General features: G+C 45.1%; 3 protein-coding genes across 7 annotated transcripts in view; all 3 read right to left on the reverse strand.

Annotated features, from left to right (window-relative positions):
• Window positions 1-3960: 3960 nt before the first annotated feature.
• Window positions 3961-11523, reverse strand: slc30a1a (solute carrier family 30 member 1a). Its single transcript, XM_062550847.1, has 2 exons — window positions 10622-11523; window positions 3961-7180 (listed from the first exon to the last, which is right to left on the reverse strand). The coding sequence occupies exons 1-2, from the start codon at window positions 11202-11204 to the stop codon at window positions 6132-6134; spliced, it is 1632 nt and encodes a 543-aa protein (XP_062406831.1). The 5' UTR covers window positions 11205-11523; the 3' UTR covers window positions 3961-6131.
• A 475-nt stretch (window positions 11524-11998) lies between these two features.
• On the reverse strand, window positions 11999-18890 carry nek2 (NIMA-related kinase 2). Of its 2 annotated transcripts, none has more exons than XM_062550849.1 (9): window positions 18289-18890; window positions 16868-17085; window positions 16444-16684; window positions 16246-16328; window positions 16019-16145; window positions 15405-15693; window positions 13826-13880; window positions 13646-13719; window positions 11999-13195 (listed from the first exon to the last, which is right to left on the reverse strand). In XM_062550849.1, exons 2-9 carry the CDS (start codon window positions 17050-17052, stop codon window positions 12984-12986), a joined length of 1266 nt encoding a protein of 421 aa, XP_062406833.1. In that variant the 5' UTR covers window positions 17053-17085; window positions 18289-18890; the 3' UTR covers window positions 11999-12983. The 2 variants fall into 2 exon arrangements, with proteins under 2 accessions (XP_062406833.1, XP_062406832.1); XM_062550848.1 differs by lacking the exon at window positions 18289-18890 and adding an exon at window positions 17397-17811.
• Window positions 18891-22615: 3725 nt separating this feature from the next.
• Window positions 22616-26851, reverse strand: part of lpgat1 (lysophosphatidylglycerol acyltransferase 1) — a 45855-nt gene continuing 41619 nt past the window's right edge. For all 4 annotated transcript variants that reach the window (XM_062550853.1, XM_062550850.1, XM_062550851.1 and 1 more), the window contains exon 8: window positions 22616-26117. In XM_062550853.1, the coding sequence (XP_062406837.1) occupies window positions 25966-26117 (152 nt within the window). In that variant the 3' untranslated portion in view covers window positions 22616-25965. The remainder of the gene's footprint in view (window positions 26118-26851) is intronic.

Genomic DNA, 26851 nt, shown 5'->3' on the forward strand with positions numbered 1-26851 from the left:
TGTATTACAAGTCTATATACATGTGGACATGTACTTGTGGATGTATACTGAAAGCATACATGTGTGTTTGTATGTGTGTAAGACGTTTGGCCCGTATGTCACGTCTGGCCTATAGGGTTATATTACTAGAGTTGTATAATGCACCTTTCCTGTCTGTACACATTGCTGTACATTACAATGGTGGTTGACAGATTAACCCAAGTCGCAGACTCATGAAGTCTGAACCCCTCAAAGCAGGGCCCTGTGCTGTGGACACGGAGGTTTCTGTTCATCATTTACGGCGTCATGTTCCGCCTGAAAGTGCGACCTCAGCACAATGGCAAACCAGACGGATGACACTGAAGGAGGGCTTCCTCCCCCGTCACGCTCTGCTGATGGATACTTGCGCTCACATCCCCACCCCCCACTCCTCCCCAAGGTCCTCTTTCTCCCGACGCCTCTTTTGAGTGACTCAGGTTGTGTGCGTATTCACATCATCGACAGGTCCAATAGTGCTCACAGCACCATTTGGTGGTCATGTTATGTACCGCTATGCAGTACATCTAGTGGATATTAATGAGCGCACATGTGAATGGACAAGCAGCAGCCTCCATATTGCACATATTGTACATGACACACACACACACACACACACACACACACACACACACTCACGGACGCATACACTCACACAATAGGAGAACGTTGATCTCCTGGTTGCCAGGGGGAGGGGGGTCATCGTCAGGATCTGTGTGTGTTGGGGGTCGGTCGCAAGATGGAGGATGACACCATCTGTCCCCCTGATTAGTGGGGACTGACTGACCGGAGCTGGGCTGGAGAGATGGACAACGGGGGAGGAGACATGACCGGGGGAATATAAGCTGTGTGGATTTGAGGACTCAAAACAAGCAAACTCAGTAGACTTCTCAGTATCAGCAGTAGAAAACAACCTTATTGCATATGTTATGAGCGTTTAGCTACTGCTGCGCTCATACCTTTACATACCTTGGCAGAATTTATCAAATGTGTACCATTCTTTTAAGAAAACTCATCTGAAGCTCATTACTTTTATCTTAATGGGATTTTAATGAAACCATAAGACATGACATAATAGTGTAATGATTTAACAGAACATAGCAATAAGAAAACAATAAGATGATCCCAGTTCACCCCATAGCCTTTAATATTGTGATGGCCCCCCTTTATCAGTTATGGCTTAATCTTTTGTGATAGTCATGGAGTACCTTTGACTTCTCAGTCGGTAGAGATGCATGTTCTTCTTATAAAAAGCCTCCAACAATTTGTTACCTTGCATGGATATGGTAGTAGGGGTTCGAAATATAGACAAAGAATTTGCTGAAGAAAAAAGTATTTTACTGGGTAAGCAGACATTTCAGCCATTCGGCTATTCTCAATGCTCGCGTCAACCACAGATGCAATTAACAAATGGGTTACCCAACAGGTTTTTAGGCTAACAAGAGACAGGTGTAATGGAGGAGGGAGAATGGGAGGCCCAGGTAGTAGATACAGATGATCAGGTTATTTTGCATGGACTACACTTTTGAGATCTCCCCAAAGTGGGTCAATAACATAAGAGAAAGGAATGTTTCTACACTATCAGTTACGTTTTTTAAAAAAATGGCCAATATCTCATCACTGCTATAGGATATGTAGCCTAATAGCATCACTTCTGAGTGTGAATTTAAACTTATGACTCATCTTAGAGCAGGTGCTTCAATGAATCATAGGTTTAGCCTTTGCTTATTTCACATTTTAGAGGCCACCAATTAGTAACTATGGATAATGAGTAATTATAACAACAACTCTTCACAGACAGCTTACTGACTTGTTTATGAGAGTTACTAAACAGTAGTACAGTTGTGCGGTGGTGCCACTGGCTAGTGTCAGTACTGCAATTGGGCTTAAGTGCCTGTGGGGACCCAGGCACAAGTCCAGCCTGGGTCTCCTCCAGAACCCACCCTGTCTGTCGCCTCCTGTCTATCCCCTTACTATCTTTTAGAAGGGGAAAAAAATAAAGGCAAAAGATCCTAAAATATAACATTTAAATAGCAGTACAGTGACCACAGTCCTTGCACTTTTCCCTCATTGAGTACTGCCTGCCTACAGTCAGGGAAACGATGCTTAGTCCTTCATTTCTCTCTGTCACCCTATATTTTCCCACATTTAATGACAGAGCCACCAGTGAGAGACACACAGCTCGCAGTGCAGTCATGTTGCTTATTACAGCAGGATAGAACACGTGTGTTCCAGGTATGTTGTGCGTCGTTCTTCACCCTGGGTCAGAAGATTCAGCCATTTCACCTGCTTGACCCAAACAGATGTGAGCCCTGACAGGGGCCTGACCGCTTCGAAACACTCACTCCTTATTGCTCTTATCATACAGATGTGGCCAACTGTATTTCAAACTACACTCAAAACGTCCACTTTCTTCCGTTCTGAAATGCTTCTTATAAAAACAACTCCCCTCCCAAACTATTTAGGCCTAAGTACTTTTTGAAGCTAAGCTGGGAGTTATCCAGAAGAACACTAGGACCCCCCCTACCCCCAGGCCCCCCTCACCCCCCTGTGTGTGTGTGTGTGTGCTGGCGTACTGTAATGAGGCTGGACAGCGGAGAGCGAGGGGTTCAGGGCGATGGAATGCAGTGCTGCCCCTCTTACATAAAGCCTTACAGACAGCAGGGGTCAGACCAACGGGACAGCCAGGGAGGGCCAAGAACACGCACACAAGGACACACACACACACACGCACACACACGCACGCACGCACGCACACACACACACACACACACACACACACACACACACACACACACACACACACACACACACACACACACACACACACACACACACACACACACACACACACACACACACACACACACACACACACACACACACACACACACACACACACACACACTTGAGTTCACATATACAAAAAGATTTGTCTGAAAAACGCACACAAAAGCCTACACTCAGAGAAGTCCCATACATCTACTCTAGAGTGAAGAAGCACAATTCCTTGCTCTCTCCCTCTCATACACACTCACACAAAGCCTAGTCCATTATGTCACTCACTGCGATGGCTGCTTTATAGTGGTGCTGTAATTAGTGAGTTATCCGTGTGGCTCACCACAGCACAACTGGAAACATGCAGACGTGATGACCACTGCTGCCTGCGTACGTGACCAGCAAGCCAGAACAACTTGGTGCACACCCACACACACACACCCTCACTCTCCCACAGCCACACACACACCCTCACTCTCCCACAGCCCTGTCTCCCCAGTGCTGCTGACAGCCAACTCCTTCCACATATTTGGACCTAGGCCTGCACTGTTAGCTACCATGGAGCTGCCCAATCCAAACGCTAGGCTGTTTGTGACCCAAACAAGCTGGTCGCTAACACAGACGGATCTGGCATTTCCAAAACTGACCAGGTGCTATTGTCTCAACTGTTTTCGCTGTTAGGAAAACGGCAGATATATTGACGACATTGTGAGTCATTATATTACCACGAGCAAGCATCTTTGAACTGCTCGTGCTATCTTTATGAGATCTTCCTGCTATCTCTGAAGATTATGCAGAGATGACACATTATATAGACAGTATTGATGTTCCATAAAGATTTGGGAACTAAATTAACCTATAGTTCTTGTTTTCAGCGGCATGTGCAGTACTAATGTGCTTCCACAGATCTGTCTGAAGGAAGTGGTACACAGTCACAAGGTGCCTCTCATATAAAGTTTATACGTCCTCCCTCGCTCCTCGGGCCTCGATCCTCACTGATCTACATAAAGAATGATGGGCCGGCAACAACAATAGTCTATCCCTTCTTCTATCTTTCTTTATGTAGATCAGTGAGGATCGAGGCCCGAGGAGCGAGGGAGGACGTATAAACTGGCACCCACAGAATACAGATCATCCAAACAAGAAAACAAGACATGTACACTCAACAACTGTACCAAACAGTCCTCTTTAATTCACAATGACACATATTGACTGGTATATGTAATATAATATAATATATACATATTATGTATATATATGACAATATTTTTTAAAAATTGTTAAGGGCCATCCCATTGATTTAGGGAACATGAAAATAATAATAATAATAATAATAATAATAATAAAAAAAAAGGAACCAATCACCAACAGAGGGGAGGTGAGAAAGGTCCAATCTGCATCGATCTTAGGTCTTCTGTCATAGTTTACATTCACCATTAATGTCTACCCACAATGCATCTATCGGTCACCATCTGACACAAGGAATGAGGAGGAATGAAGCCACGGCACCATTCAGGGTCCAGCACCAGGGTACCACTAAATCATTAAATGAACCTGATCACACTGCTGCTGGTCTTCAAGACTCTTTGAGGCTTCATGCACCAGAAAAGTGAATGAGTAATCAGTCATCTAGATAGCTGACTGTTGGCTCACACTGAAAAGAGTCTGCTAGTCTACAGGAGCCACTGGCTGAATGCTGTGCGGTAGGTGACCAATAGAAGTCCATCACACTTGGGCAGCTGATAACTAGAACATGTTTTTGTGGGCACCGGAAATGAAAAGAATGTGGGAAACTGAAATCATTATTTGGAATCCCTCACAAGGGTGGAAGTCGAGACCAAATAATTACCACTTTGCTATGTTGTGATATCTGAGAGGACAATTGCCTCAAACAACGACAATGTTTGTTAGTGAACCTGGGATCCCTTGTTGCCTAGTGATTTACGCAAACACACCTCAGTTTGGTCAAGCAAAGTGGTTGTTACCAGAGCCTCTGTATTGGGCTCTGGTTCTTACAATGTTCCAGCAATGTGGACAATTTACCGAACACCCAGTGCACTACCAATCCCTGTAGATTTTCAAGAACACAGTTCCACTGACACACAAATGCTTCCCAAGTGCCCCGCTCCAGACCAGCATAGTCATGAAATTAAAATGTGACAGACAATTCTTTACTTTACACATACAGACGAGACGACTGACAACGAGACTTGCAAGGCATCTGAGTAATTCACTTTTTGTACGTTTCGAGCGCCACCTGACCAGTGCTTCATCAAAGCAGCGGTCCATGGAAGGCAAGTGGCTGATGATGACCTTGGTTCTTTGTTTCAATCAGAGGTCCTACGAAAAAGACCATTCACAAGAGAAAGGCAGGAAAGTGTTTCTGAAATGTCCAGTTCTTTGACTAAAAACAAAACTGTACAGCATAGTTGCATGGTTTGTGTATGAAAAAGTCAACAGAAAAAAAAGCTAATACATTTTTTTTTTCCAATTTCATGGCTCAAAAAAAAAATATTTCTAACTAAAATTCATATAAAAGCCTACAGAAAGAGTAAGAGATTGTTACTAATAACTTAAATACATAAATTATTAATATAGCTTGTTGTTCGTGTCTTAAAACAATCTTGAGACAAGGAAGGGAAAGGGGGCCTTGATGGCGTCAAGCATATTCTGAAGAAGAAAACACTTTTAGAAAAGAAAGTTCTGGAAAAGTGGAGTGGGCAGCGCTGTGCTTTAGTCAGTTGCATGAGTTTTTGCTTTGGGCGGGAGGTTCAAAAAAAGATGAAGGATCTTTACCCTCCCCCCCCCTCCCCAGGTTGCACGAGAAGAAGCTTTGGCACACGTTTAAACACCAACCTGACGTCATCTTCACATCACATCACAACGCAGTGCGCACGGAAAAACACATGCATGCAGAGGCACGGAACAAACACACAACGCGCACACACCAACACACACACATAGCTCATCATCAGAAATAAACGTTGGCAGAAAAAACAAAAACAAATCTGGAGAGATGTGCGAGCGAGTGCGAGCGTGTGTGTGTGTGTGTTTTTGTGTGTTTGTGTGTTCAGGTCTCCCTAAAGAGGTCCCTCTCTTTCGAGTGAGTGATATCAGACACGTTTCGCAGCCTTCCAGTGTTTTTTTTTTTTTTGGTGAAACGCAGAGAAATGTCATCGAGTGACTTCAGGTTCTCCACAGAGCCTCCACACTGAGCCCGTTCCTCCATCACATTAACAAAAGGCATCAGCTTTTCTCGTTCTTCCAACTTTTGCTCTCTCTCTCTCTCTCTCTCTCTCTCTCGCTCTCCCTTTCTTTCTCTCGCCGTCTGAGCATCTTCACAGGGAGGATTCCACCTCTCTCGCGACGACAACGGCAGCGGCGGAGGCGGCAGACGCCGGGTCGGTCTCGGAGCGCGGCGACACCTGGATCTGGCCCGCTCCGCTCGCCGCCGCGCTCTCCAGCGACTCGCTGATGACCTCCAGCGTGGCCGTGGCCTCGGCGACCGCCTTGCTGCCGCTCCCGACCTCCGCCGGCCTCTTGCCGTTGCCGTTGCCGTTGCCGTTTCCGCCACCGTTGCCGCCGTTGCTCTCCTCGGTCCCGCCGCAGCAGAGCTTGGGGGCGCACTGCGTGCGGCACGAGAGCTCGCAGAGCGAGGCGCGCGACGCCGAGTCCATGGTGACGAACTCGGGCTGCACGGTGGTGGCGTGGATGCCGGCGTCGTGGAAGCAGGCCTTGATGCGCTTGGCCACGTCCATGTACGCCGCCGGGTCCTGGCACTTGATGTGCGCGGTGGCGATGATGCGGCTGCCCGCCAGCTGCCAGATGTGCAGCTCGTGCACGGCCAGCACGCCGTCCAGCGCGCGCAGCCGCTCGCTCAGCTGGCTCACGTCGATCTGCTTGGGCACCGTCTGGAGGAGGATGAGCGCCGACTCCTTGAGCAGCGGGTAGGTGGTGTACAGCAGGATGGTCACCATGGTGACGCACAGCACCGGGTCCAGGTAGAGCACCCAGCACGGCCCGGCGCGGGTCACCAGCATCTCCACGCCCGCGCCGTCCTCCAGCAGCAGGCTCTCGTTGGCCTCGCCGCCGCCGCCGACGGGCACCAGCGTGTGGTTGAGGTGCAGGTGGTCCGAGCAGTGGCCCTGGGCGCACGGGTTGATGCAGGGCGTGCCCGGCTCGCACGGCTCCCACACGAAGGTGAAGATGAGCGCGTTGACCACCACGATGACCGAGCCCAGCGCGTCGCCCAGCACGTGCAGGAAGACGCCGCGCATGTTGAGCTGCGCCGCCGACGAGTCGTCCACCTCCGGCAGGCCCGACTCCAGCTCCTCGTACGGAGTGCTCCCGTTCAGCTGCAGCTCCCCGCTCTCCTTCCGAGACGCCTCTGCAAGTGAGGGGTCAGAAGAGGTGAGAGGTTAGAGGTGAGAGGTGACCGGCCACAGAAGGGATCAGCCGGTCTCAGGCGCTGTACACACACATACAGTGCCCTCCAAAAGTATTGGAACACACTCTTAAAGTTAAATATAAAATTATCTTTTGGAAATTAATCTTAAATGCCTTCAATGAAAAAATTTGGAAATATTCAACCTTTAAGGACATCAATTTTCTTTGTGAATGAATAATGTATTGTAAATAAATAAAATAATGATGTGGGGTTATTTTAATTCCAAAAGCCAAGGGGACTTTATCAGGGTGCATAGAGTCCTGGATCCATGAAATAACTGGCATTTAAAAACAAAAATAAAAATAAAAAATCCTCTATGGGAATTTAACATGGGCGTTCCAATAGTTTATGACCCCTGTATTTTAAGGAAAACATTTATTTATTTACAATACATTATTCATTCACAAAGAAAATTGATGTCCTTAAAGGTTGAATATTTCCTATTTTTTTCATTTAAGGCATTAAGATCAATTTCCGAAAGATGATTTTATATTTGACTTTAAGCATGTGTTCCAATACTTTTGGAGGGCACTGTACCTGGACATTTATTTATTTGCATGCATTTGGGCCTTTCCTCCACGAGTAAACAGTGTTTCAGCTCACTTAAATGGATCATTTTTGTTGTATGAACAGAATTTTAAAAAAAATCCGCTTTCAAAAATATCCAGATATGTGCATTCAAGTTCTGAAATATAGCACTCTGTCTAGTGAATTAGGTGCATCAGCTCCTGAAATAGTCCACTTCTCTATTTGCGTAGATGCTTAGAATTGACCGGAATTCAAAAGTTCAAAGTTGAACAGATGACATCCACCAAGGTTTATATCGTCTTTAGTATACTACTTCCCTTATTAGTAGGCTATACAAGTTAGATTGTTCATAGCCAAAAGTATAGCACTTCTTAATTTCATTTTCAAAGGGAAGAAGGAGGGAATCCACCCATCCATGACTTCCATGACTAAAATGATTCACCTTTTGATGTGACCATGTGAGAATCCTACGAAACTGACCAATCAGCACAGTTTTCTCAATGACATAACATTTTAGTTCAAGGTTCAAAATGGAGGAAAGAAAAGGCACAAAAAACCCAATGTGCTAATTAACCAAAATAACATGCGCATAGTTTGATTTCCGGTCGTATATCAAAACAGCTCTTCATAACTGGATTAAAAAGCTGTTCCTATGGTTACCTCAATGCGGCAACATATCGCCTAAGCGGATCCAGACAGTTTGTTGTCTTTCAGGATGAGAGTCAGAACTGGAAGGGGGCGGAAAAGAAAAAGCTGGGCTCATTTCCCATAAAAAAATTTTTAAAAAACACCCTGGGGCAGGAATTGGTGAGGAGCTCTTTTGCTTTTTGCCATTTCACAACACCTTAGAAACCTAGCCTACCTTACTTCACCTGTGAGAAATAAACATCTTGCCCGGGCAGAGGAGAGCAAAAAAAAAAAAAAACAGACATTATGGCGCAGCTCTTGAAATAATGGAGTATTGATTAGAAGACTGTTCTGAGGGTGACTCAGAGAACAGCACATTAACACACGAGGACTCGCATAAAAAAAGAAGAAAAAACCTCCCCAAGCCCCACTGCCCCCGTCTCCAACTCAGTCATAAATCACCCCGTAATGGCCTTCTCCTGTCTCACATTCACACACAAACCACAACCACCACCAGTCACTGAAATTAATCAGAAACACACACACACACACACACACACACACACACACAATCCCAGCTAGCAGACACGAGGACATGAATCAGTGCGAAACAAGAGTGTGCTCTAACGGTACCCTTTGTTTCACATATGACACTCAAGAATAGACTAGGTTGGAAGAATGAATCAAAGGCATATGTACACTGGCGTTCACCAAACTATCAGTCTGCCATGCGCACATACATGACCGCCACCACCGCTACCCCCCCTCCCCCTCCCCCTCCCACACCACCCTCTCAATTCATTCAATTACCTGCCCCCAGCTTTTGCTGAAGGCAGTGCAGCTGAAGCATGCTCTAATGGGCTAGCGCTCCAGCAGCACAGCCTGTAGAGGTGTGCCTGCCATCACCTCTGAGGGGTGTACACTGTACAGTAACTCATTAGTGTGTTAATGGCCTGGCCAGCTAGGCTATACCTCTCCCTCACTCTCCGAGCTGCTGGTCATTGTCATCATTACATGGGCCTTTGATTCACTCACTGAACAGACAGGAGAAGAGTCTGAGGTTAAACCACAGAAAAGGTAACAAAATCACATAGGGGAGTTCATTTCAGAGTGGAGTAACAAATGAAGCAATTGTAGTATGCATTTGGATGTGTTTTTCTCCCCCTCTTTTTGGCATGATCCCAATAAGTGAGTCATGAGTTTAGAACAGCTGGAGTCAGTCATTCATATCAAAGATTGTATAGTTATAGTTATAGCTTTAGAAACCGTCTCTGTTCATATCCTCCACCACCAAATCATGCCAGATCAAAAAGTATGAGTCACAGAGGATTCGTGATACAGCAGAACGTGGCTCATCATCAACAGAGTTCCAATTCATTGGGCTCCATAGGCGAGCTCCAGGTAACAAACAGCATGAAAATCAGTCCATTTAGGAACAATAGCACTGTGGAGAACAGCTGAATGAGAGAGGGAGAGATTGGAGGGATTATAATCTTATTTGAGGCCAGTTCACAAGCTGATAACTGCCTATCAACAGTGCTTAGTTGCCAACAAATATTAGGCCTTGACGTTTTCCATTATCTCGTGAAAGTAATGTCGTTAATTCTGAAGGGGGGTGGGGGTGGTCTCAATAGGCTAGCTTCCTGGCAATAGACAAACTGGGAACTGGAATAGGTTCTTCTAAACAGCTCAACAGATGACAGCACCTGTCTCTCATAGGCCTACTAGGCTCCGCCAAACAATCCTGCATGGCAAAGGAGTTACAGTGGCAAGACAATTTTAGACATCAAAAGGACACAAGCGCAGCCATTCACGCACAGCACATTTAGCAACGGGTTTGTTTTGCACACCATTCGACTTTGACTCTGCTGAACTAAAAAGGAGGTACGTCACCCCCTTCCATGTGTTCTTCACCCGACTTTTTCCTTGAGGGAATATTCTTATTTTTGTGCTGTGATTGCGCCCCGTGCCTAATAGACATAGGGTGCGTGCGCAAATAAAAAAACCTGGTGATGATATCTTGTTTCAGCGGAAAAGTGACAACACTGGGACACATAGGCTCGGTGAAGACTTGAAAACAGCCAACAATGGATCGCACAGGTGTGATCTGAAGTTAATCATTGTGGTGACCATTGAAACATTAAAACCATAGAAGCGATAGAGCACAACGACACGAGGACAGCAACATCAGCAACGTTACAATCAAAAGCACAGAAACCAGCTTACCATGTCCGTCGGCATTTACGCCGTTCGGGCTGGTGTTGTGATTTCCAACCAAGTTGTTGGTTTCCTCGCCCGAACAGCCACTGCCGGACGGCCGTTCAGACTTGCACAATTTCGCTCTCTTATTCTTCTTGCCTCCGTGAGAGTGGCCTCCGTGGGAATGGCCATGTCCCCCTCCGACGTGTCCGAAGAGACACAGCCCTAGCAGGTTAACCAGAAGCCCCGCCGCCCCGACACCAATGACAATATGGGGTCTTTCGATCTCGTGTGGCTCGGTAAAACGCTCAATTGCCTCCAGGATGATGGTAAAACACAGTGCCGTGAGAAACACTGCATTGACAAGGGCCCCCATCACCTCCGCACGGATCCATCCGAAAGTGTTTTTGTTTGTGGCTTGTGTCTTCTCCGCAAAGCGGGTAGCGACCAAAGCCACCATAAGCGCTATGACATCCGATAGCATGTGAAAGGAGTCCGAGAGCATCGCCAGGGATGCAGTGATCCGGCTGACCACAACCTCCACGATAAAAAACCCAAATGTCAGTGATAACATGCATAGCAACCGAACACGGTTAGGTTCACAAGCCATTTTTTCGCTGCGGAACTCTTGAATCCTGCGCTAGCTAATTAGCTAGCTAGCCTATGTGCTAGCTAACGATACGTCGCCACACAACAATGAGAGCGAATCAAAACCTAGCGAGCAGGTCAACTGCCTTCCAGCCGGCTAGCGATATGCTGTTCTAAACAGCGTCTTTTTAAATTAAAACGAATGTATCGTCATCCTCTCCAGCTCAAAGATGATTTATCTTAATAGAGAAATTAAGCGACGACAGCTAGCTTTTATAACATGCGATTTCCAACGTCCTGGGAGCATATTCTAGGGCTCATCGGTTTGCAGACGGGTTGAAACTTTGCACCCGAACCGGGTAAACTTTCCACACGGAACAAGGGATCTAACGACACGCCCTGGCGTTCTGTGATTGGTGGGCACGCGAGGCGCGTCATTCGTTCTGTAGTATTTTTTTCCCTTTCAAATACAAGAAATAATATTTTATTTAATGATAGTTATGGACGTAGCTCCAAACGAGCATTTTATTTGGGGTGTTTAGTTTTGTGTAACAACTGTTAAACGCTGTAGTTAAATAAGGTGAAGGTTAGTTAATTCTTAAAGAAAGACTTCAAGAACATATCCTAAAATGTATTTAATCTACCTTTGTAATAGATGCTTTAGAATAGCCTTATTCCCCAGGACATATTCCATTGCCACTATAAGAAATAGGAACCATGTGCAGGGCCAGGTTTATGAAATCAATATAATTTTGCTTTCAGCCCCAATTAAATGTCTAAATGTTAGAAGAAAAAATGGAAATCAGATGACAACAATTTGGTTAACAGCTGCCTTTTATTTGAAGGTATGAAGGAAAACCTCAAAACCCATTCATGTTAACCCAAATCCAAGTTTGCTCATGTGAAAAACCTCCTCTCATCTCCTTACGAATCATCCCCTTATGAATCATCAACACCAGCATGAATTCAAGTGGGCCGTGTGTAGATGGACCAACGAGAAAAAAAAGGAGGATACCAAAATGATTTTGTCACATGATGGAAATGTTCTGAATAACTGAACTGAAAGTCAAGGACAACACAAGAACACGTCACATGTGGTTTCAAAAGAAAAGGGAACACAGAAGCTTCAATAATTATAATAATGCCACACAGGCCTAGACCTAGACCAAGAATGTCTGAAGACTTCCTTTTTCAAATGCAATCAAGTGTTCCATTTCCACGTTCCAGTTTTAAACAGAACGTCAGGCCTCTCAGTAGTTTGGATTGGCACCCATTAAAGCACTCATTAATCAAACATATGTGCGTCTTAAAAATGCCCTTAGCAGATACACACACACTTTTCAAACTCTTCTCAGTCAATGAGCATACAAATAGCTTAACAGAACAATGTAAAATGTTACATTTACCAACACACTGAACTTAAATAATAGCTACAGCAAAATATATCTTATAAACATAGTTGTTTAACCTACAATATGTATTATGGCACAAATAATTTAGAGCTATTTACAGTCTTTTCAGGATAAGACATTCCAAATACTTGCCCCATAATTCTGAGACACACTACAACCTCTCTGCTTTATAACAGCAAGATCATCTTCTCAGTGTTAGTTGCTTGAGGCTGTTGGGGCTGAATGGGAAAGAATCGATATGATCAAGACAACTGGATGTGTTAATGGTGATCTTCTCACAGGCATTCCAAACAGACTCTGACCACACCCTGCCCATCCATTAAGGACTGAAAGCCATTCCGAGCTAGCATTTGATAGTCGTCTTTGGGTTTCGGGAGGACAGTTGTGTCCTAGCGGATGCCCAGGATCTGCCGGCTCTTGAGCTGGAGGGTCCTCTCCACCTCACCCAAGGCCTCGGCCCGCATGTTGGCTGCCTGCAGCCTCTTCCGAAGCGCCACATCCTGAGGTTTCTCCCTCCCTTTTGTGGGAAGCTGGTTCTCCTTGCTGTCTCCAGCAAAGTGAACCTTCTTTTTTCCTGGAGAGATATTCTCTTCCTCTCCGTCTAGACCGCAAAACAGAATAAAAAGCGACCTTTTAACCATGGCGGCATGTTCAATGTAATGTTCAAAGTCTTCCAGTGACATTTTCTCCATAATTAATTGAGTTAATTAAAGTTGTTAATTAAGAGCTCACACCTGGAGCTTTAATGTGTAACTAGTACTCCACACATATGAAATTGCCCATATGATGTGAATAAAATTGAGACCATTTCATTGGGACATAATTTGATATGTAGTTTTTCAATCCCAGCATGTACGCTCAATTAAAGCCTTACCCCCAACCAAACTATACCAGTTTTGCTTTATTTACAAATATAAAAACACTTTAAAAACATTTCCATTTACATATGTACACAAGGTAAGAGACAGGCTTAAAATAAGAACACTAAAATAAGGCCGATGTCAGCTGTTGAAGTATAATGGGTCCAGTGGCACACGTTTTCCTTCCATACCTGGAGACCTGGAGAAAGGAGAGTGCGCCCTCTGCTGTTTACTAAGGTTATAGGTCCTCAGTAGGTTCTCTGCCCTGAAAAATAAAATATAATAGCAAAACAGAATGTCTGAACACAGGAAAAAAAACATATATTAGGAGCTATGGAATAAAATCACTGAGGTGAATCCACGGGACATACCTGGCTATCTTCTCGTTACAAAGCCGCTCACGAGTGCAGAGCTCTTGTTCCCTTTCTGAAGACATAAACAAAACAAAGAAAAAGGTCAAAACTAGCCACAAAAATATCAAAAGCTATTACAGAACTTGCCAAAGCACTAGCCAAGAAATTGGCAAACTTTACTCATTTATATGTTGCAGGTGCACACATACCGTACACATTAATGTGCAGCAATGCAGAAAAGAAAACACTAAGGGTCCTACAATTCTCAACTTTTGATCAGCTACTGTGCTTCATTGTGTGAGAGTGGGACTATTGTAGGCATTGATCTATAAAGAATGAAGAATTCTTTATAGATCAGTGATTGTAGGCCTACGATGTCACTGCTGACACTTGTGTCTGCTCCATGTGTTTCGGTACCTAACAGAAGTTGTTAACTGGGAACAGAAAATGTAATCAAATGCATACATCTATATGTCTTGATTGATTCATTGTGATGGTCTCATTGGAACAATGGTCTCAGGTTTCGGGGGGTACTTCGTCCGTTTAACTGGACCGAACCCCATTGTCACTTCCCCTCTAGCCCGCCCCCAGGTGGTCTCTGTTTACATTACATTTTAGTTTGGGTATTCGGGTCCATTTATGTCACATACAGGCTTCTATTTACCAATATCGCTTGGCGTCGCCACAAAAAGAACATTAATTTCCTGGGTTTTGGAATGGATAGCATTCACACCAAAGCGAACCGCACCGGAGTTCTAGCCAACTGTACCCCAGATCAGCTCTCAGGGCCACATCCGAACTTGGTAGACTACATTCACACATTATCAAAAATAACCGAAACCAACGGTGCAAACGCACTCGAGTCCAGACAAAAGGGTCTAGTGTGAATGTGTCCTCAGTCTCATCTACAACTCCCCATGTGATCCCCATCAATGTAAACAATCACATCCAATTTATGCTACAGTAGGTAAAACTGGGTACTTAAAGGGATATTCTGCCATTTTTGGAAATAAGATCATTTTCCACCCCTCGAGCAAAACAATTGATATTTATCTTTTTCCGTTCATCCAGCTATTCTGTGAGTCTGGTGATACAACTTTTAGCTTCAGCCTAGCATAGATCCTTTAATCGGATTAGACCAGTAGCATCTCACCTGCTAGCATCATGTTTAAAAGTGACTAAGATTTCCGGTAATTTCCCATTTAAAACGGGTCTCTTCTCAAGTTGGAAGTGCAATAAGACCAACTGAAAATGAAACCTGGCATTTTTCTAGGCTGATTTGACATGGAACTACACTCTCATCTGGCGTAATAATCAAGGCAAGTTGCAAACGTGCCATGGGCGCAGTGATATCACGCAGCATCTGAAAATAGTCCCCATAGACAACAAGCAGTAGTAGTGCCTGATATCACTGCGCCCATGGTACGTTTGCAACACGTTTTTAAAATCGACAAATGACGCTTTTGGATAGTCCTTCAATCAGACCAACGATCCGGGTGCGCCTTTTGGATAAGCTTGTTTGAGATTGGACCCTGGGGATCGAAATACAAATTGCCTGCAGATCAGGCAGGGTTTACCCAGCCAACAGAATACTCACTCTCCAGTCTCTCCTCACGTTGCTTGATGGCCACCTCGCGCTCGCGGAGCACCTCAGCCCTCAGACGCAGCTCTGAGGAGGCAGTGGCAATGGCCGCCCCTGCAGCGCCTCCTGTTCCAGCAGTGCCGCGCTGCTCGTGGGCCGCCGGAGTCTTGGGTTGGTCAGCGTTGCCCTGGCCCACTGTGGACCGCCTCCGGTTCCGAGCTTGGGCCCTCCTCTGCTCCTCAGCTACCATCTCAGAAATCAAGCTGCTTTGCAGGATGGATTCCACTGAGGGCCTCAGGTAGTCCTGGCAACCAAGAGGAAACAGATAAGAAATGTCTTCACATTTAAGTCTACACACAAACGTTTCATACTACCAGAGAGGGTTGAAGTAATCAAAGATTTCTGACACTACTTCGATTCAAAACAGCACAACAAGATAACTTAATTTGTTTCATCATTCCGTATCCAGCTATGTGAACACTATTGACAGAGGTCATCAATTGTACTGTGTACAATTTGGAATTGTGGAGTGTACACAAGGGATTTTAATGAAAGTAAATAGTAAGAGTTCAAGGGAGTACAAACACTGACGAAGCTTAATCGATTACTCCCATGCAGAAGAATCAGACCTTCAAATTGAGCATCTTTGACAGAAATGTGTTGAGCTCCTCTGAGTATCTGTATGGGATCCGTCTGAATTTGCCCTCCCGGATCTTCTCGGCCAGGTCCTTCTGGTTGTATGCAGTAAAAGGGGGACTGAGAAAAAGTGATGACAAGAGCATTAGGAGCAGCCAAACAAGCAAACAAACAAAATATGTTGTGGGTGTATAAATCCATCATGGTCAAGGACACTTACGAAAGGGCACAAAGCTCATACACCAGGCAGCCTAGAGACCAGATATCGGATTTTTCATTGTATGACATCCGGTTCATTTGTTCCTGTGCAGAAAGAGAAAAATAGTTGTGCCCGTTATGGTTTGTTCCCTTTAATGGATGTCCCAATAAATCACTCCCTAGCCTTTTAGCCTGCCATTGGTAACAGAACACATCTTACCGGCGACATGTAATAAGGTGTGCCCACAAATGTCTTGGCAAAGCTGGTGTCGTGGTTGAGGATCCGTGCCAGACCAAAGTCTCCGAGTTTGACATTCTGCTTGGCATCAAGGAAAATGTTGGCTGGTTTAAGGTCGCGGTGCAGTACGGTGCAGCCCCCATCAGTCCGTCGATGGCACTCTTTCAGAGCCAAGACCAGCTGTGCCAACACCCGCAAGATTAACTCCTCCTCTAGGTACCGTCTACAGGAGGATCGAATAGTCAGTCATAAACAATAATGACAGGTCATCAACAATATATTTAATACACAACGCAGTTACGTTTGAGAACTATTGGTGTAGGTTTTCAAGAGTGATGCACAATAATATTTCAGTGTTGCCACAATTATATACAAGACCGCAGTACCCCAATTCCAGGCCAATTACCTCTCCTTGATGCACTTGGTGATTAGACTGGAGAGATCTCCACCCTCGCAGTATTCCATTACAATGTACAGCGTAGTGTTGCTGCGGTCTATGATGCGGTCGTAGTAGCGAACAATATTGGGGTGCTTCAGCTCCCGCAACAGGTTCACCTCTGATACCAACATTTGTTTTTCGGCTTCCGCCATGGTGCCATAGTCCAGTTCTTTCCAAACGAGAATCTAGAGAAATTTCGTCAGAGAGCACAATGAAGGCAATCCATAATGAGTGCTTATTAAATATGATATGTTTGGTTTGACTGTGAGTGTGCTTTCTGGCAAGGTAGACCCAATTTCCACTTCGGCTTGGAGACATTTCTACATGGCTCGTTGTTAATTAGATGATGTTATGCTAATGTTTATGCTAAGACGGCCCAGTCGCATTAGCTTGATAGCTAAAAGCGAAGTTACCTGCACGTTAAACTAGCTTCACGGATCATTGTAATATCTAGCATAGCATAAGGTTAGCTAACCAATTGAAGCGTGAATGTTACCTTTCCATCAGACTTCCTCCGTATTTTCTGACATTTTCCATATGATCCAGATCCTATTGTGTACAATACCTCATAATCATCAACACGGGACGGCATTTTAGTTTAGCCGTAACGTTACTGGTCCTAATCGGGATTAGTTAATCAATGATTGATGATTAACGTCGAAGTCAGACCATTTGCTGCTTAACATTAACGCTAGCCAGGTAAACTAGCATAAACTGCTAAGTAGGTTGGCTAAAATGTCCTAAATCCTCTTAGGGCAAACTAAACCAGTTTTCTTTGCAGATGTTAGTCTACCTCAACCACATGAAAACTAACGTTAATTTCAGTTTGAAGCAATTGTTTTGCCAATGTGTAAACCCAAGTCGCAAGCAAACAGAGACGCCTGTTTCAAATTGGTGCCTTTTCAAGCTTGTTTGCGATTGGAGTTAAATGGAGACGATCCGACGATTTGATTGGTTGGAGTAACTACACAACTATAATGTTGCTTAGCAGCGAGAACCGCGCGAGACTACGCGCGGATGAAGGATTATGGATTTAGCGGAGAATCTAATGTATGCATTTATAACGAATATTATCATGAATGAATTACTCAGTTTGTACACATTTCATTCGTTACACTGGATTGAAGTGTTAGTGGCAGTGGCACTTGAATTCTAAAAGTAGTTTCGACTGAAAGAGAAAATCCTAGAACGCAGTAACTGCTGCTGTTCTACTTCTGCTTTCTACCACACGGTGGCACTAAATCTTAACAACCGAGGTGTTCTTTACCGTAGGAAGAAATAAATAACCCTAGGCCTAATTATCATTTGGATGACCGTCAATTAAAAGTTTAGATTAATTGCTCGGTTGATTATGCGGACAAAGCAATGCTCGCAGAGGGGTAACTTACAAGGTATAGCCTAAGATATAGGGCTTGGTATTTCCAAGTTATTTTCCTCCAGGGTCATTCGCATTGTGTAGGCCAGAGGACCAATTCCTGAAAAAACCTACGATAGGCCTACTTCTGTCCATAAATGCGGCATCCTGGGTCATCACTGTTACAAGTATTAACCTAAAGAAGAGAACAAACAGCAGGAAATGGCTCAAAAGTTGTAAAATTGAGCTAAACTGCAGCTGACAGAGAGACAACAGCAACTATTTGCCCAGGCAGGTGGAATGGCAAGATTTCATTAGGCTATATGACTGTTTTGATAAACGCCATTCTGATGCCAAGCACTGCTGAAGGAGGCAAACAGATGTGTTCTGTAAGTCAGAGTCAGAGAATGGGTAAACCAATCCTTTTGGCTTTGTGGAGGGGGCCACTGATGGAAATCACTAATTCATGTTCAGAGAGTTAGAGTTTTTTAATACAACAAAGCATCTATCCTTAAGAGTCACTTTAGGCCTATATTAGGCCACCCATTCTTTATTCTACCCATTCTTAACATCTTCAAAGATGAGTTGTCTTAAAATGGTGAAAAAGTGTAGTAGCCCTAAGGAAGGACAAATAATGAAGACTGCAATTATTCGGATAGTCTTCACCATCAGAAGACTATCAAGGTCTCCTCAAGGTCATCGTGAGCCTAGTAACTACTCATCTTGTGGACATCAAATAAGTTGAGTCAGAAAAAAAAACTGGTGAACTGCCTTTCCTCTCTGACGCAAGCTGACAGTCTGACTGTAGTCCGGGCACAGAAACAGATGACAGTGACAGACACAGTGAAGATTGCTCTGCTGCCATTTCTTCCTCTCCGCTCCCCTCAGGAGGCAGAGCGGCAGAGCGGCAGGGACTGTGGCCACAGGAGGGGACCGAGTGTGTGTGTGTGTGTGTGTGTGTGTGTGTGTGTACATGTATGTTTGTGGGGTGTCTGTCTGTCACTCTGAAAGGTCATGTCTTTGGAGGGGGTGGGTTGGTGTGGGTACGCATCCAAACATTTAGCTCACCAGAGGCGGATCTCAGCATGCGGGCAAGGGCCACAGAGGGAAATTAACGTCACAACAGGGAGCAAGTGCACCAGCTCTCGCCCAAGGCTGAGCACAGTGCGGAAGGATGGAGGACACGCATAAAGGACAACTCGCCTACATAAAGGGAGCGCAGAATGGCACCATGTCCTCCTGTGCTTTAACAATATAAGGTCCCTCAAGGTGGTTAACAATAAGGCGCGGTGTGTGTTAATAGCATGGCTGTTAGTGCCTGTGGTGCCTGGGACATTTCCTGGAAGCTGAAGGGGAAAACTCCCCTTTGTCACTCCCATGCTCTGAGATCTCTAGATTCTGAGCAGGATTTCCCCATCCAGTTCATAGCCCCTTAACCAAGGTGGGGGTAGTATATTCCATTCAAGTATTTTCCTATTATGGATAGTAGGCTACTAGAACAGAAAAAAAGCTTTTCAGTAGGCCAATAATGGGTTCCAACAATCAGTACTATATGGCCGTGATAAGACAGGATGCGATTTTTGCAGCGAGACCTGTCTTTTTAAATGCTGTTTTGCATTTGCAGTAAGCGTTTTGTGTGTTGCTTATACGCTATATACTTGTACGCCCACAGTGCTTCATGTTTTGTGGGCCTGCTGCGCCTCACATTTTTTACAAGGGCGCACTGAGCGCCTAGATTTGAAAAAAGTTCAACTCAACGCACAAAAGCGCCCGATGTCACTCACGTTTAAAAAAATATATAAAATTGGAAAACAGTGAACCTCGCATATAAAGCGCATCCTATCTGATCACACCCTAAGAAAGGCAAGGGATTCAGTTTGCAAGCAACATTAGATATCTATAGTATAACGTTTACTATATTTGTTCACTTGATGAGGAAAATGCTATATGTAACACCATGTCAGTCTGCACAGTTGATCACATCTGTCTTTGCACCAGTCTTCCCTTGTTCTCGGCCTTAGGCAGCCAGGTGTGCGGTCAGTCTAAGTGGTCTGCCTGCTACCCTGAGGGAGGCACATGTGGCCGAGTGGTGCCAAGCGTCACTTTCCCAGTGGCCACACTGACATTTATTCTGCTGGCTTGTCCCAGTGGCGCAGTGGCTATTTCTGGCCCTAGTGTGTGTGTGTGTATGTGTGTGTGTGTGTGTGTGGGTGGGTCACCCTGCTGCAGGTCACCCTGGTTTCCGCAGCACAGCACACATAGCAGCATCACACACACACACACACACACACACACACACACACACACACACACACACACACACGCAGCATCACACACAGATGGATGCATGCTTGCTGACTCAGAGTATGGGTGCCCAGCCAACCTAAAGCAGAGGATGGATGATCTAAGAATGAGCCCACATTTAGAGGCCTTCTGAGGAGGGGAACACATCAACTCGAACTGCTCAAAACAGATATGCTTTACTTTAAGACAAGGATTCACTGTCAAGTTGTTTAGTGTGAGCTTGCATGCAGATATCTATGGGAGATGCAGGTGTGAAAACATCAATATATTTTGGAATATCATCCTTGCTTTATGTTTCTAATGGCACTGGGTGGTTGTTTGGTATTTTCAGTGTCGTTTTTCTTTTGTAAACTCATTTACTGGATTGTTAGCAGCATCCCATAATACACATAACGGCCCAACGCAGATCAGTGTGGAGCAGCCCTGAGCAGCCTCATCAGCACAGGAGTGCAGTTCCCCAGCAGCCAACCCCTAATCCTGTTTTCCAGTCCACTACCTGCCGGTAGGTTTCCACTTCACCCCCCGGCTGACTGAGGCATGTGTTTTCAGCAAAGCACCCCCCCCACCCACACCCGCTCCCCACCTGCCTCCCCCCAAAACACACTACACACCAGCTGCCTTATGGTTCCCCTGCCAAACCCTCTCGTTTCTGAGTATGGGAGTCTCTGTTGTGCTCAAAGGAATTGATTTTGGAACACCAGTGTTGCTATCATCTGATCTCAGTGATTGCAGGGCGCTTTCCTATTTGGTCGCTGTTGTTGGTCCACAGATTCATATGCGTTGAGATGACATGAGATGAGATAAGTCGCTTTGGGTAAAAGCGTCTGCTAAATTAAAATGAATAAATGAGATGCATGAATGGCCTGCCAGCAGGGGTGAGCTGCAACGGCAGAGAGAGAATCACTGGAGCTCCAAGCTCAATTTGCAACCAGTCTGACCTGGGGTCGGCTTTGAATAACACAGATGCCCTCTCGTCAGATATAACAAACTATGGGACCTAACTGGCCTCCTCAACGCAGATGAAAAGGCAATAATTCAAAAGCCTGATTAACACGGAACTCTTACAACTCTGAAGTTCAAAGCTAATGTTATACCATGTTACACCACAGTTTTGAGGTGGTATATGCATTAAAGTCTCTTCTGTTTCTCTGTGTGTGTGTGTGTGTGTGTGTGTGTGTGTGTGTGTGCGCAACAGAGCAGAAACACTGGTGTTGTCTGGCGTCTAATTTGTCTCGTTGACTTTGAATCAGGACAAGTTTGTCATTCAATCTAGAACTGTATCTTTGTGTGTTATTCTATTCCCATTTATTGTGACACACTGTCTGAGCACCTATTAGCTTCGGCGTGACACCGATCAGTGGACATTTACCCTCTGGTCTCTCTCAACGCAGCACAATCCTGTAACATAAGCCGACCGCGCACCCTGGAGAGACACGGGGCGAAAGACAGCATGTTAAACAACAGCCACTGAGCAAGGGAAACCCAAGCTTTGGTTACCACAAAACGGACAGCGCAGCAAGGCGTCTCCGGCGGGTGTCCCTGTCTGGCGGAGCTTGACCAAGGTCGACTGCGGTGGACATGACTGCAGCCATTGATGAAAAAAATAAGTCTACCGTCTGGTAGGTGATACATGTGTGTGCATACATATGTGTGTGTGTCACATATACATATATACACACACACACACACACACACACATATATATATATGTGTGTGTGTATATATATATGTGTGTGTGTGTGTATATATATGTATATGTGATATATATTTATACACACACACACACACAGACACACACACACATACATACTTTCTTTTAATTATTGACAGTCACATTTCGATTCTCCTTTCGATTAATAAATGAAGCATGAATTTGGAATGGCAAAAAGGAAACATAAGTGGTCTTTACCGGTCCACATACAAACATAATTAATCATCATTGAGATCATCATTGTTTCAGATGCCTTCTCAAACCAGGAATTTACAGTACCTTTGACTGAAATTGCGTGCCATGATAGAGAAGATACAGACACAGAGCAAGAGCCATGAAGGATGGGTTCTGTTCATTGTTTTTATTCCAGCACAGGTATTTTTTTTTCCATCTGTAAAACGGCTGGGCTGCTAGGGAGGGAGAAGGGAACGGGAGTAGAAAATGGAAAAAAAATTACAGACAAGTCTAGCGTAAATTTGTTAAATTCCTAATTTTTTGTCTCTTTCCCCCTAAATCCTTATCTAGGAAAATAATCTTGTCCCTGTCTCCATTGTTAAGACAGCAGGAAACACATGAGAGTGAGAAAGAGAGAGAAAGAGAGATAAAGAGAGAGAGAGAGAGAGAGAGAGAGAGAAACAACGGGGAACTCTTCTTTCCCTGCTGTGTGGACACAAGGAGGCCTGGCACAATCTTGGGGAGAGAGAGATAGAGAGGGTAGGAAGGAGAAAGAGAGAGAGAAAGAAGAAGGGGAGAGTGGTAGAAGGAAGAAAGGGAGGAACTAGAATAGGGTGGAGGGAGAGCAGTGGGAGAGAGGAACAACAGTGAGAAAGCGAGACAGAAAGAGAAAGTTAGTGCGGCGTTCACGGACTGCTCTCAGTGCAGTTTGCTGCCTCGCCCATCTGCCAGCCTGCCTGTACCCCCACACACACATCCAGTGTATTGTGTAAACCTCACAAAAACACAACCAGGACCACAGACCAAACTAAAACACACACACACACACACACACACTCAAGCACACAAGCACACACGCTCACGTACACACATACACATACACACACATACACAAGCCAGAACCGACCCCAAAGTCTGCTCTTCCACACATCCCCTTCCAGCAGGAGGAACCGCTTTGTTATTCCCAGGAGTTTCTCTCCGCTGCAGCACAGTCTCGCGCCACGTGATGCCGAAAACCGTGAGGCCGTTTTGATGAACAGCAGGAGTCTGGCGTTATTGCTGGACCGTGCCTGTGACGAGCCCGCCGAAAGAGTTTCCAGAGTGGTTGAGGTCCATGTGGAGAGCATCACAGTGAAACTCGCCCTCCTTTGCTCACTGTGGCACATAAAACACGTCCAGGTCAAAGGGCAAACAACAAGGAAGTGAGTCAACATTGAGGCGTGAGGCAGGTCTGCGTAATTTCTCTTCACTGAAGTAGTCTGCATCGTCATTGTCCTGATCAATCTTCTTTTTTTCCTTCGTTTTTTTTAAAAACCCCTCTCAACATTCATGATATTAAAAAAAATACAACTCCTAATTTTTTAACAGAGAATGCTGCAGTCACACGGAGGGGAACTCGTCTTCGGTATTTTTTTTTGTTTTGTTATGTACAAGATTTTAAACACACGTGACTTTTGAGGACAATATCTGAAGTCATTTTAAAATGAAAATAAAATCGGACCACTAAATGGTGATTTGTCAAAAAACTCTGATATAACATAGAACAACCAGACAGTCATTAATTTATACATATAAAAAAAAGGACAAATTATAGACAGACAAACAGACAGACAGACAATCACACACACTCACTTTAGGCAGGTTATGCTGTCAAATTTACAGTAATGACCCCTAGAGAAAAACAAAAACAAAGCCAAATCTGGTTTCTCTTTCTGTTCGTCTTCTTTCCAGAAGCAGACTTCCCAAGGTCATTCAGTTTGAGTTTAAGTCTCTGTCATCATGATTGATCCTCGGTAGACAGACACTAAGCATATGGCTTAAACATTTTGCAAAAAACTTTGGAGTCTGCGTTTGGTGTGTGTGTGTGGGGGGGGTGGGGTGGGTGGGGGCAGGGGACAGTGGAGGATAGGGAGAATAACTCGGTTCGTTTTTCGCCTCTTGTCCCAGATTCTTCTGCATACAGGCTCTGCTGCGGTGTAGTAGAGTATTGGTGTATATGAAGGCGACAGTATAACTTAGGGCGAGTCATGATGATGGTAGTGTGTGTGTGTGTGTGTGTGTGTGTGTGTGTGTGTGTGGGTGTGTGTGTGTGTGTGTGTGCGCTGGCAGGGTTGGGTTGGGTTAAGGGGACGCAGTATCCACAGGCCATCAGTGAGTCCCTTCATCAGCTCTGTGGAGACCAGCCCGTCTTGAGACTCGCGGTCACAGACGTATTCCAAACCAGACGTCTTGGGGAGAGACCAAGACGCCCCAGAAAAACTAGACCACGACTCCTAAACCCAGACGCTGCAGAGCCAGACAACAGCCAGTGTAAAACAAACGACGCTTACTCTGTTCACAATACTGTCAAAGCAAACAAACAAACAAACATTCAGGAAAACAATACATCCAGAAACATTAAAAACAACAACAACAAAAAAAACTTAAAGCAGTAGACATATCCAATTAATCCAAGGGCGACAAAAAAACAAAAACAAACAAAAAAAGAAATGTCAGGACAAGCATGGATGTAGGGCTTGGTATGGGAAGCATTTGTCCATAGTGCAATCCCAGGAGGCACCTGACTCCTGGACAGAGCGCTCCCTGATCTGACCTTTGACCCAGGCCAGGGTCAGCTCCTGGGAGAGGGAGAGAGGTCAAAGCCGGAAGAAGAGGTTGGACCAGGAGCCTCGTTGCCCCCCCCCCCTCTGGCCGTGACCGGACGGGGGCGGACTGAGGAAGGACGTCTATGCGCGGCCCGAGGACCAGCTCTCCAGGCTGGCGCATACACATACACACACACAGACGGAGAGAGGGAGCGAGGGAGCGAGGGAGGGAGGGAGGGAGAGAAGAGTGGACGTGGCAGTTTTTTTTTTGAAAACTCAAGACTGGCAAGGGCGGAGTTGAAAGACGCCTAAGTTGTGACAACGACAACGACAACAACAACGACAACAACAACAAAAAAAAACCAACCAGGGTGGGAGGAAAGAGCGTGAGTTCGTCCAATCCGATTAGTCCACCCCTCTGTCAGTCAACTTGAGCCTCGCTCTTGTATCTAAGATGAACTGCAGGACGTGTGTGTGCGCACACGTATGTGTCATCATGTAAACAATACATGTTTTCATGTGTGAGTAAACAAGACTATAGTTTCTAGGTCTGTCCTTGTATTGATGTGTCTGTCCATCCCTCGTTTTTTAAGTCTGAATCTGTATGTGTTTTGAGGAAACGGGGGGGAAAACGGACAAAAACAAAAAACACAAGTAAACAAAAGTTTAAAAACAATAAAACACGATTCCTGACGTCCTTCAGCAGTCCATCTGCTTTTTTCAGCTAATGGGTAATGTACATTCATCCATCCAGGGCAGGGTCCAGCACAGATAGGCAGAGGCCCAAGGATGGCTGCTTGGATCTGGACACACATCCCAGAGCCAGTTTTTGGACAGTCAAGTCAAGTCAGTCAAGTTCCCAGTCCTCCTCCTCTTCTTCTTCTTCTTCGGGTTGTCCCCCCTTTTCCACTCGTCCTCTGCGTGTTCTCCCCTTCCCTCAGAAGAACCAGCAGTAGGCGTGCTGCAGGAGGCTGTACCACATGTAGCCCGAGGCGAAGGCTCCCGTCTGGATGGCACACAGCCACATGGGGTCGAGGATCATGGGGCGCGACACGGCTTGCGTCTGACCTTTGAGGGGTGGGAATACTCCTGGAAAAAAAGGGAAAGAAGTGTCACCCAAAGAGAAAAAGTTCGCTAAAAAAAACCCAAAACCAAAACAAAACCCAACAACCAACAACAACATATGTTGTGAAAGTTAATGGACAACAAAGTTCTGATGAAAAAAAGTAGGGCTTCATAAACTTGTTTCTTCACACAAGTGTATGCGAGTATGACTTAATTTGGTAACCTGTGCCACTAACCGGATGCTACATTTAGACAACAAAAACAGTTGTCAGTCAGTTGTCACTTTCAAATTCTTAATGAATCGTGCTGGTTCAAAGGCTCCTGCTCACGGAAAAACAAAGGTGGGCTTAAAAACAGCATTCAAGCAAATGGTGAAAAGATGAAAACAAGCAAGTGTGATCAGAGCGGAGGACTGCAAGTGTGTATCGGTGCATGTTTATGTATGCGATCTATTTTTGCCTTTCATAGCTTTCCAAGTTAACAACAGACTGTCTTGTTTGGAAGACTAACAAGCAAGACGCTCCGCAGAAAGCCTGAGCTGAAGACATCAAAGAGTATCTTTGGTCAGATGTGACGTGAAGAGAATAGAGGACAAACGTGTTTCATGAACGCATACGATTATTAAGAAAACACTCTCATAGAGGACCGTTGAGACCACTTCAGGAGGGTCTGTATAGGAAACCACTTGGGGATACTAATTTAAAACTAATTGGCTAGCAGTAGGTAGCCTTGCATATGATCTCCATCTTGGGGCTACT

This window comes from Sardina pilchardus, chromosome 12 (assembly GCF_963854185.1).
Source record: "Sardina pilchardus chromosome 12, fSarPil1.1, whole genome shotgun sequence".
NCBI classification, from domain to species: domain Eukaryota; kingdom Metazoa; phylum Chordata; class Actinopteri; order Clupeiformes; family Clupeidae; genus Sardina; species Sardina pilchardus.

Coding starts and splice junctions, on each gene's coding strand:
- nek2 (XM_062550848.1), bottom strand. CDS start 17,492: ATGCCGTCCCGTGTTGATGATTATGAGGTATTGTACACAATAGGATCT. Junction 17,086..17,396: donor GGAGGAAGTCTGATGGAAAG/GTAACATTCACG, acceptor AAATTTCTCTAG/ATTCTCGTTTGGAAAGAACT. Junction 15,694..16,018: donor CAAAGATGCTCAATTTGAAG/GTCTGATTCTTC, acceptor CTTGGTTGCCAG/GACTACCTGAGGCCCTCAGT.
- slc30a1a (XM_062550847.1), bottom strand. CDS start 11,204: ATGGCTTGTGAACCTAACCGTGTTCGGTTGCTATGCATGTTATCACTG. Junction 7,181..10,621: donor CGTAAATGCCGACGGACATG/GTAAGCTGGTTT, acceptor CCTCACTTGCAG/AGGCGTCTCGGAAGGAGAGC.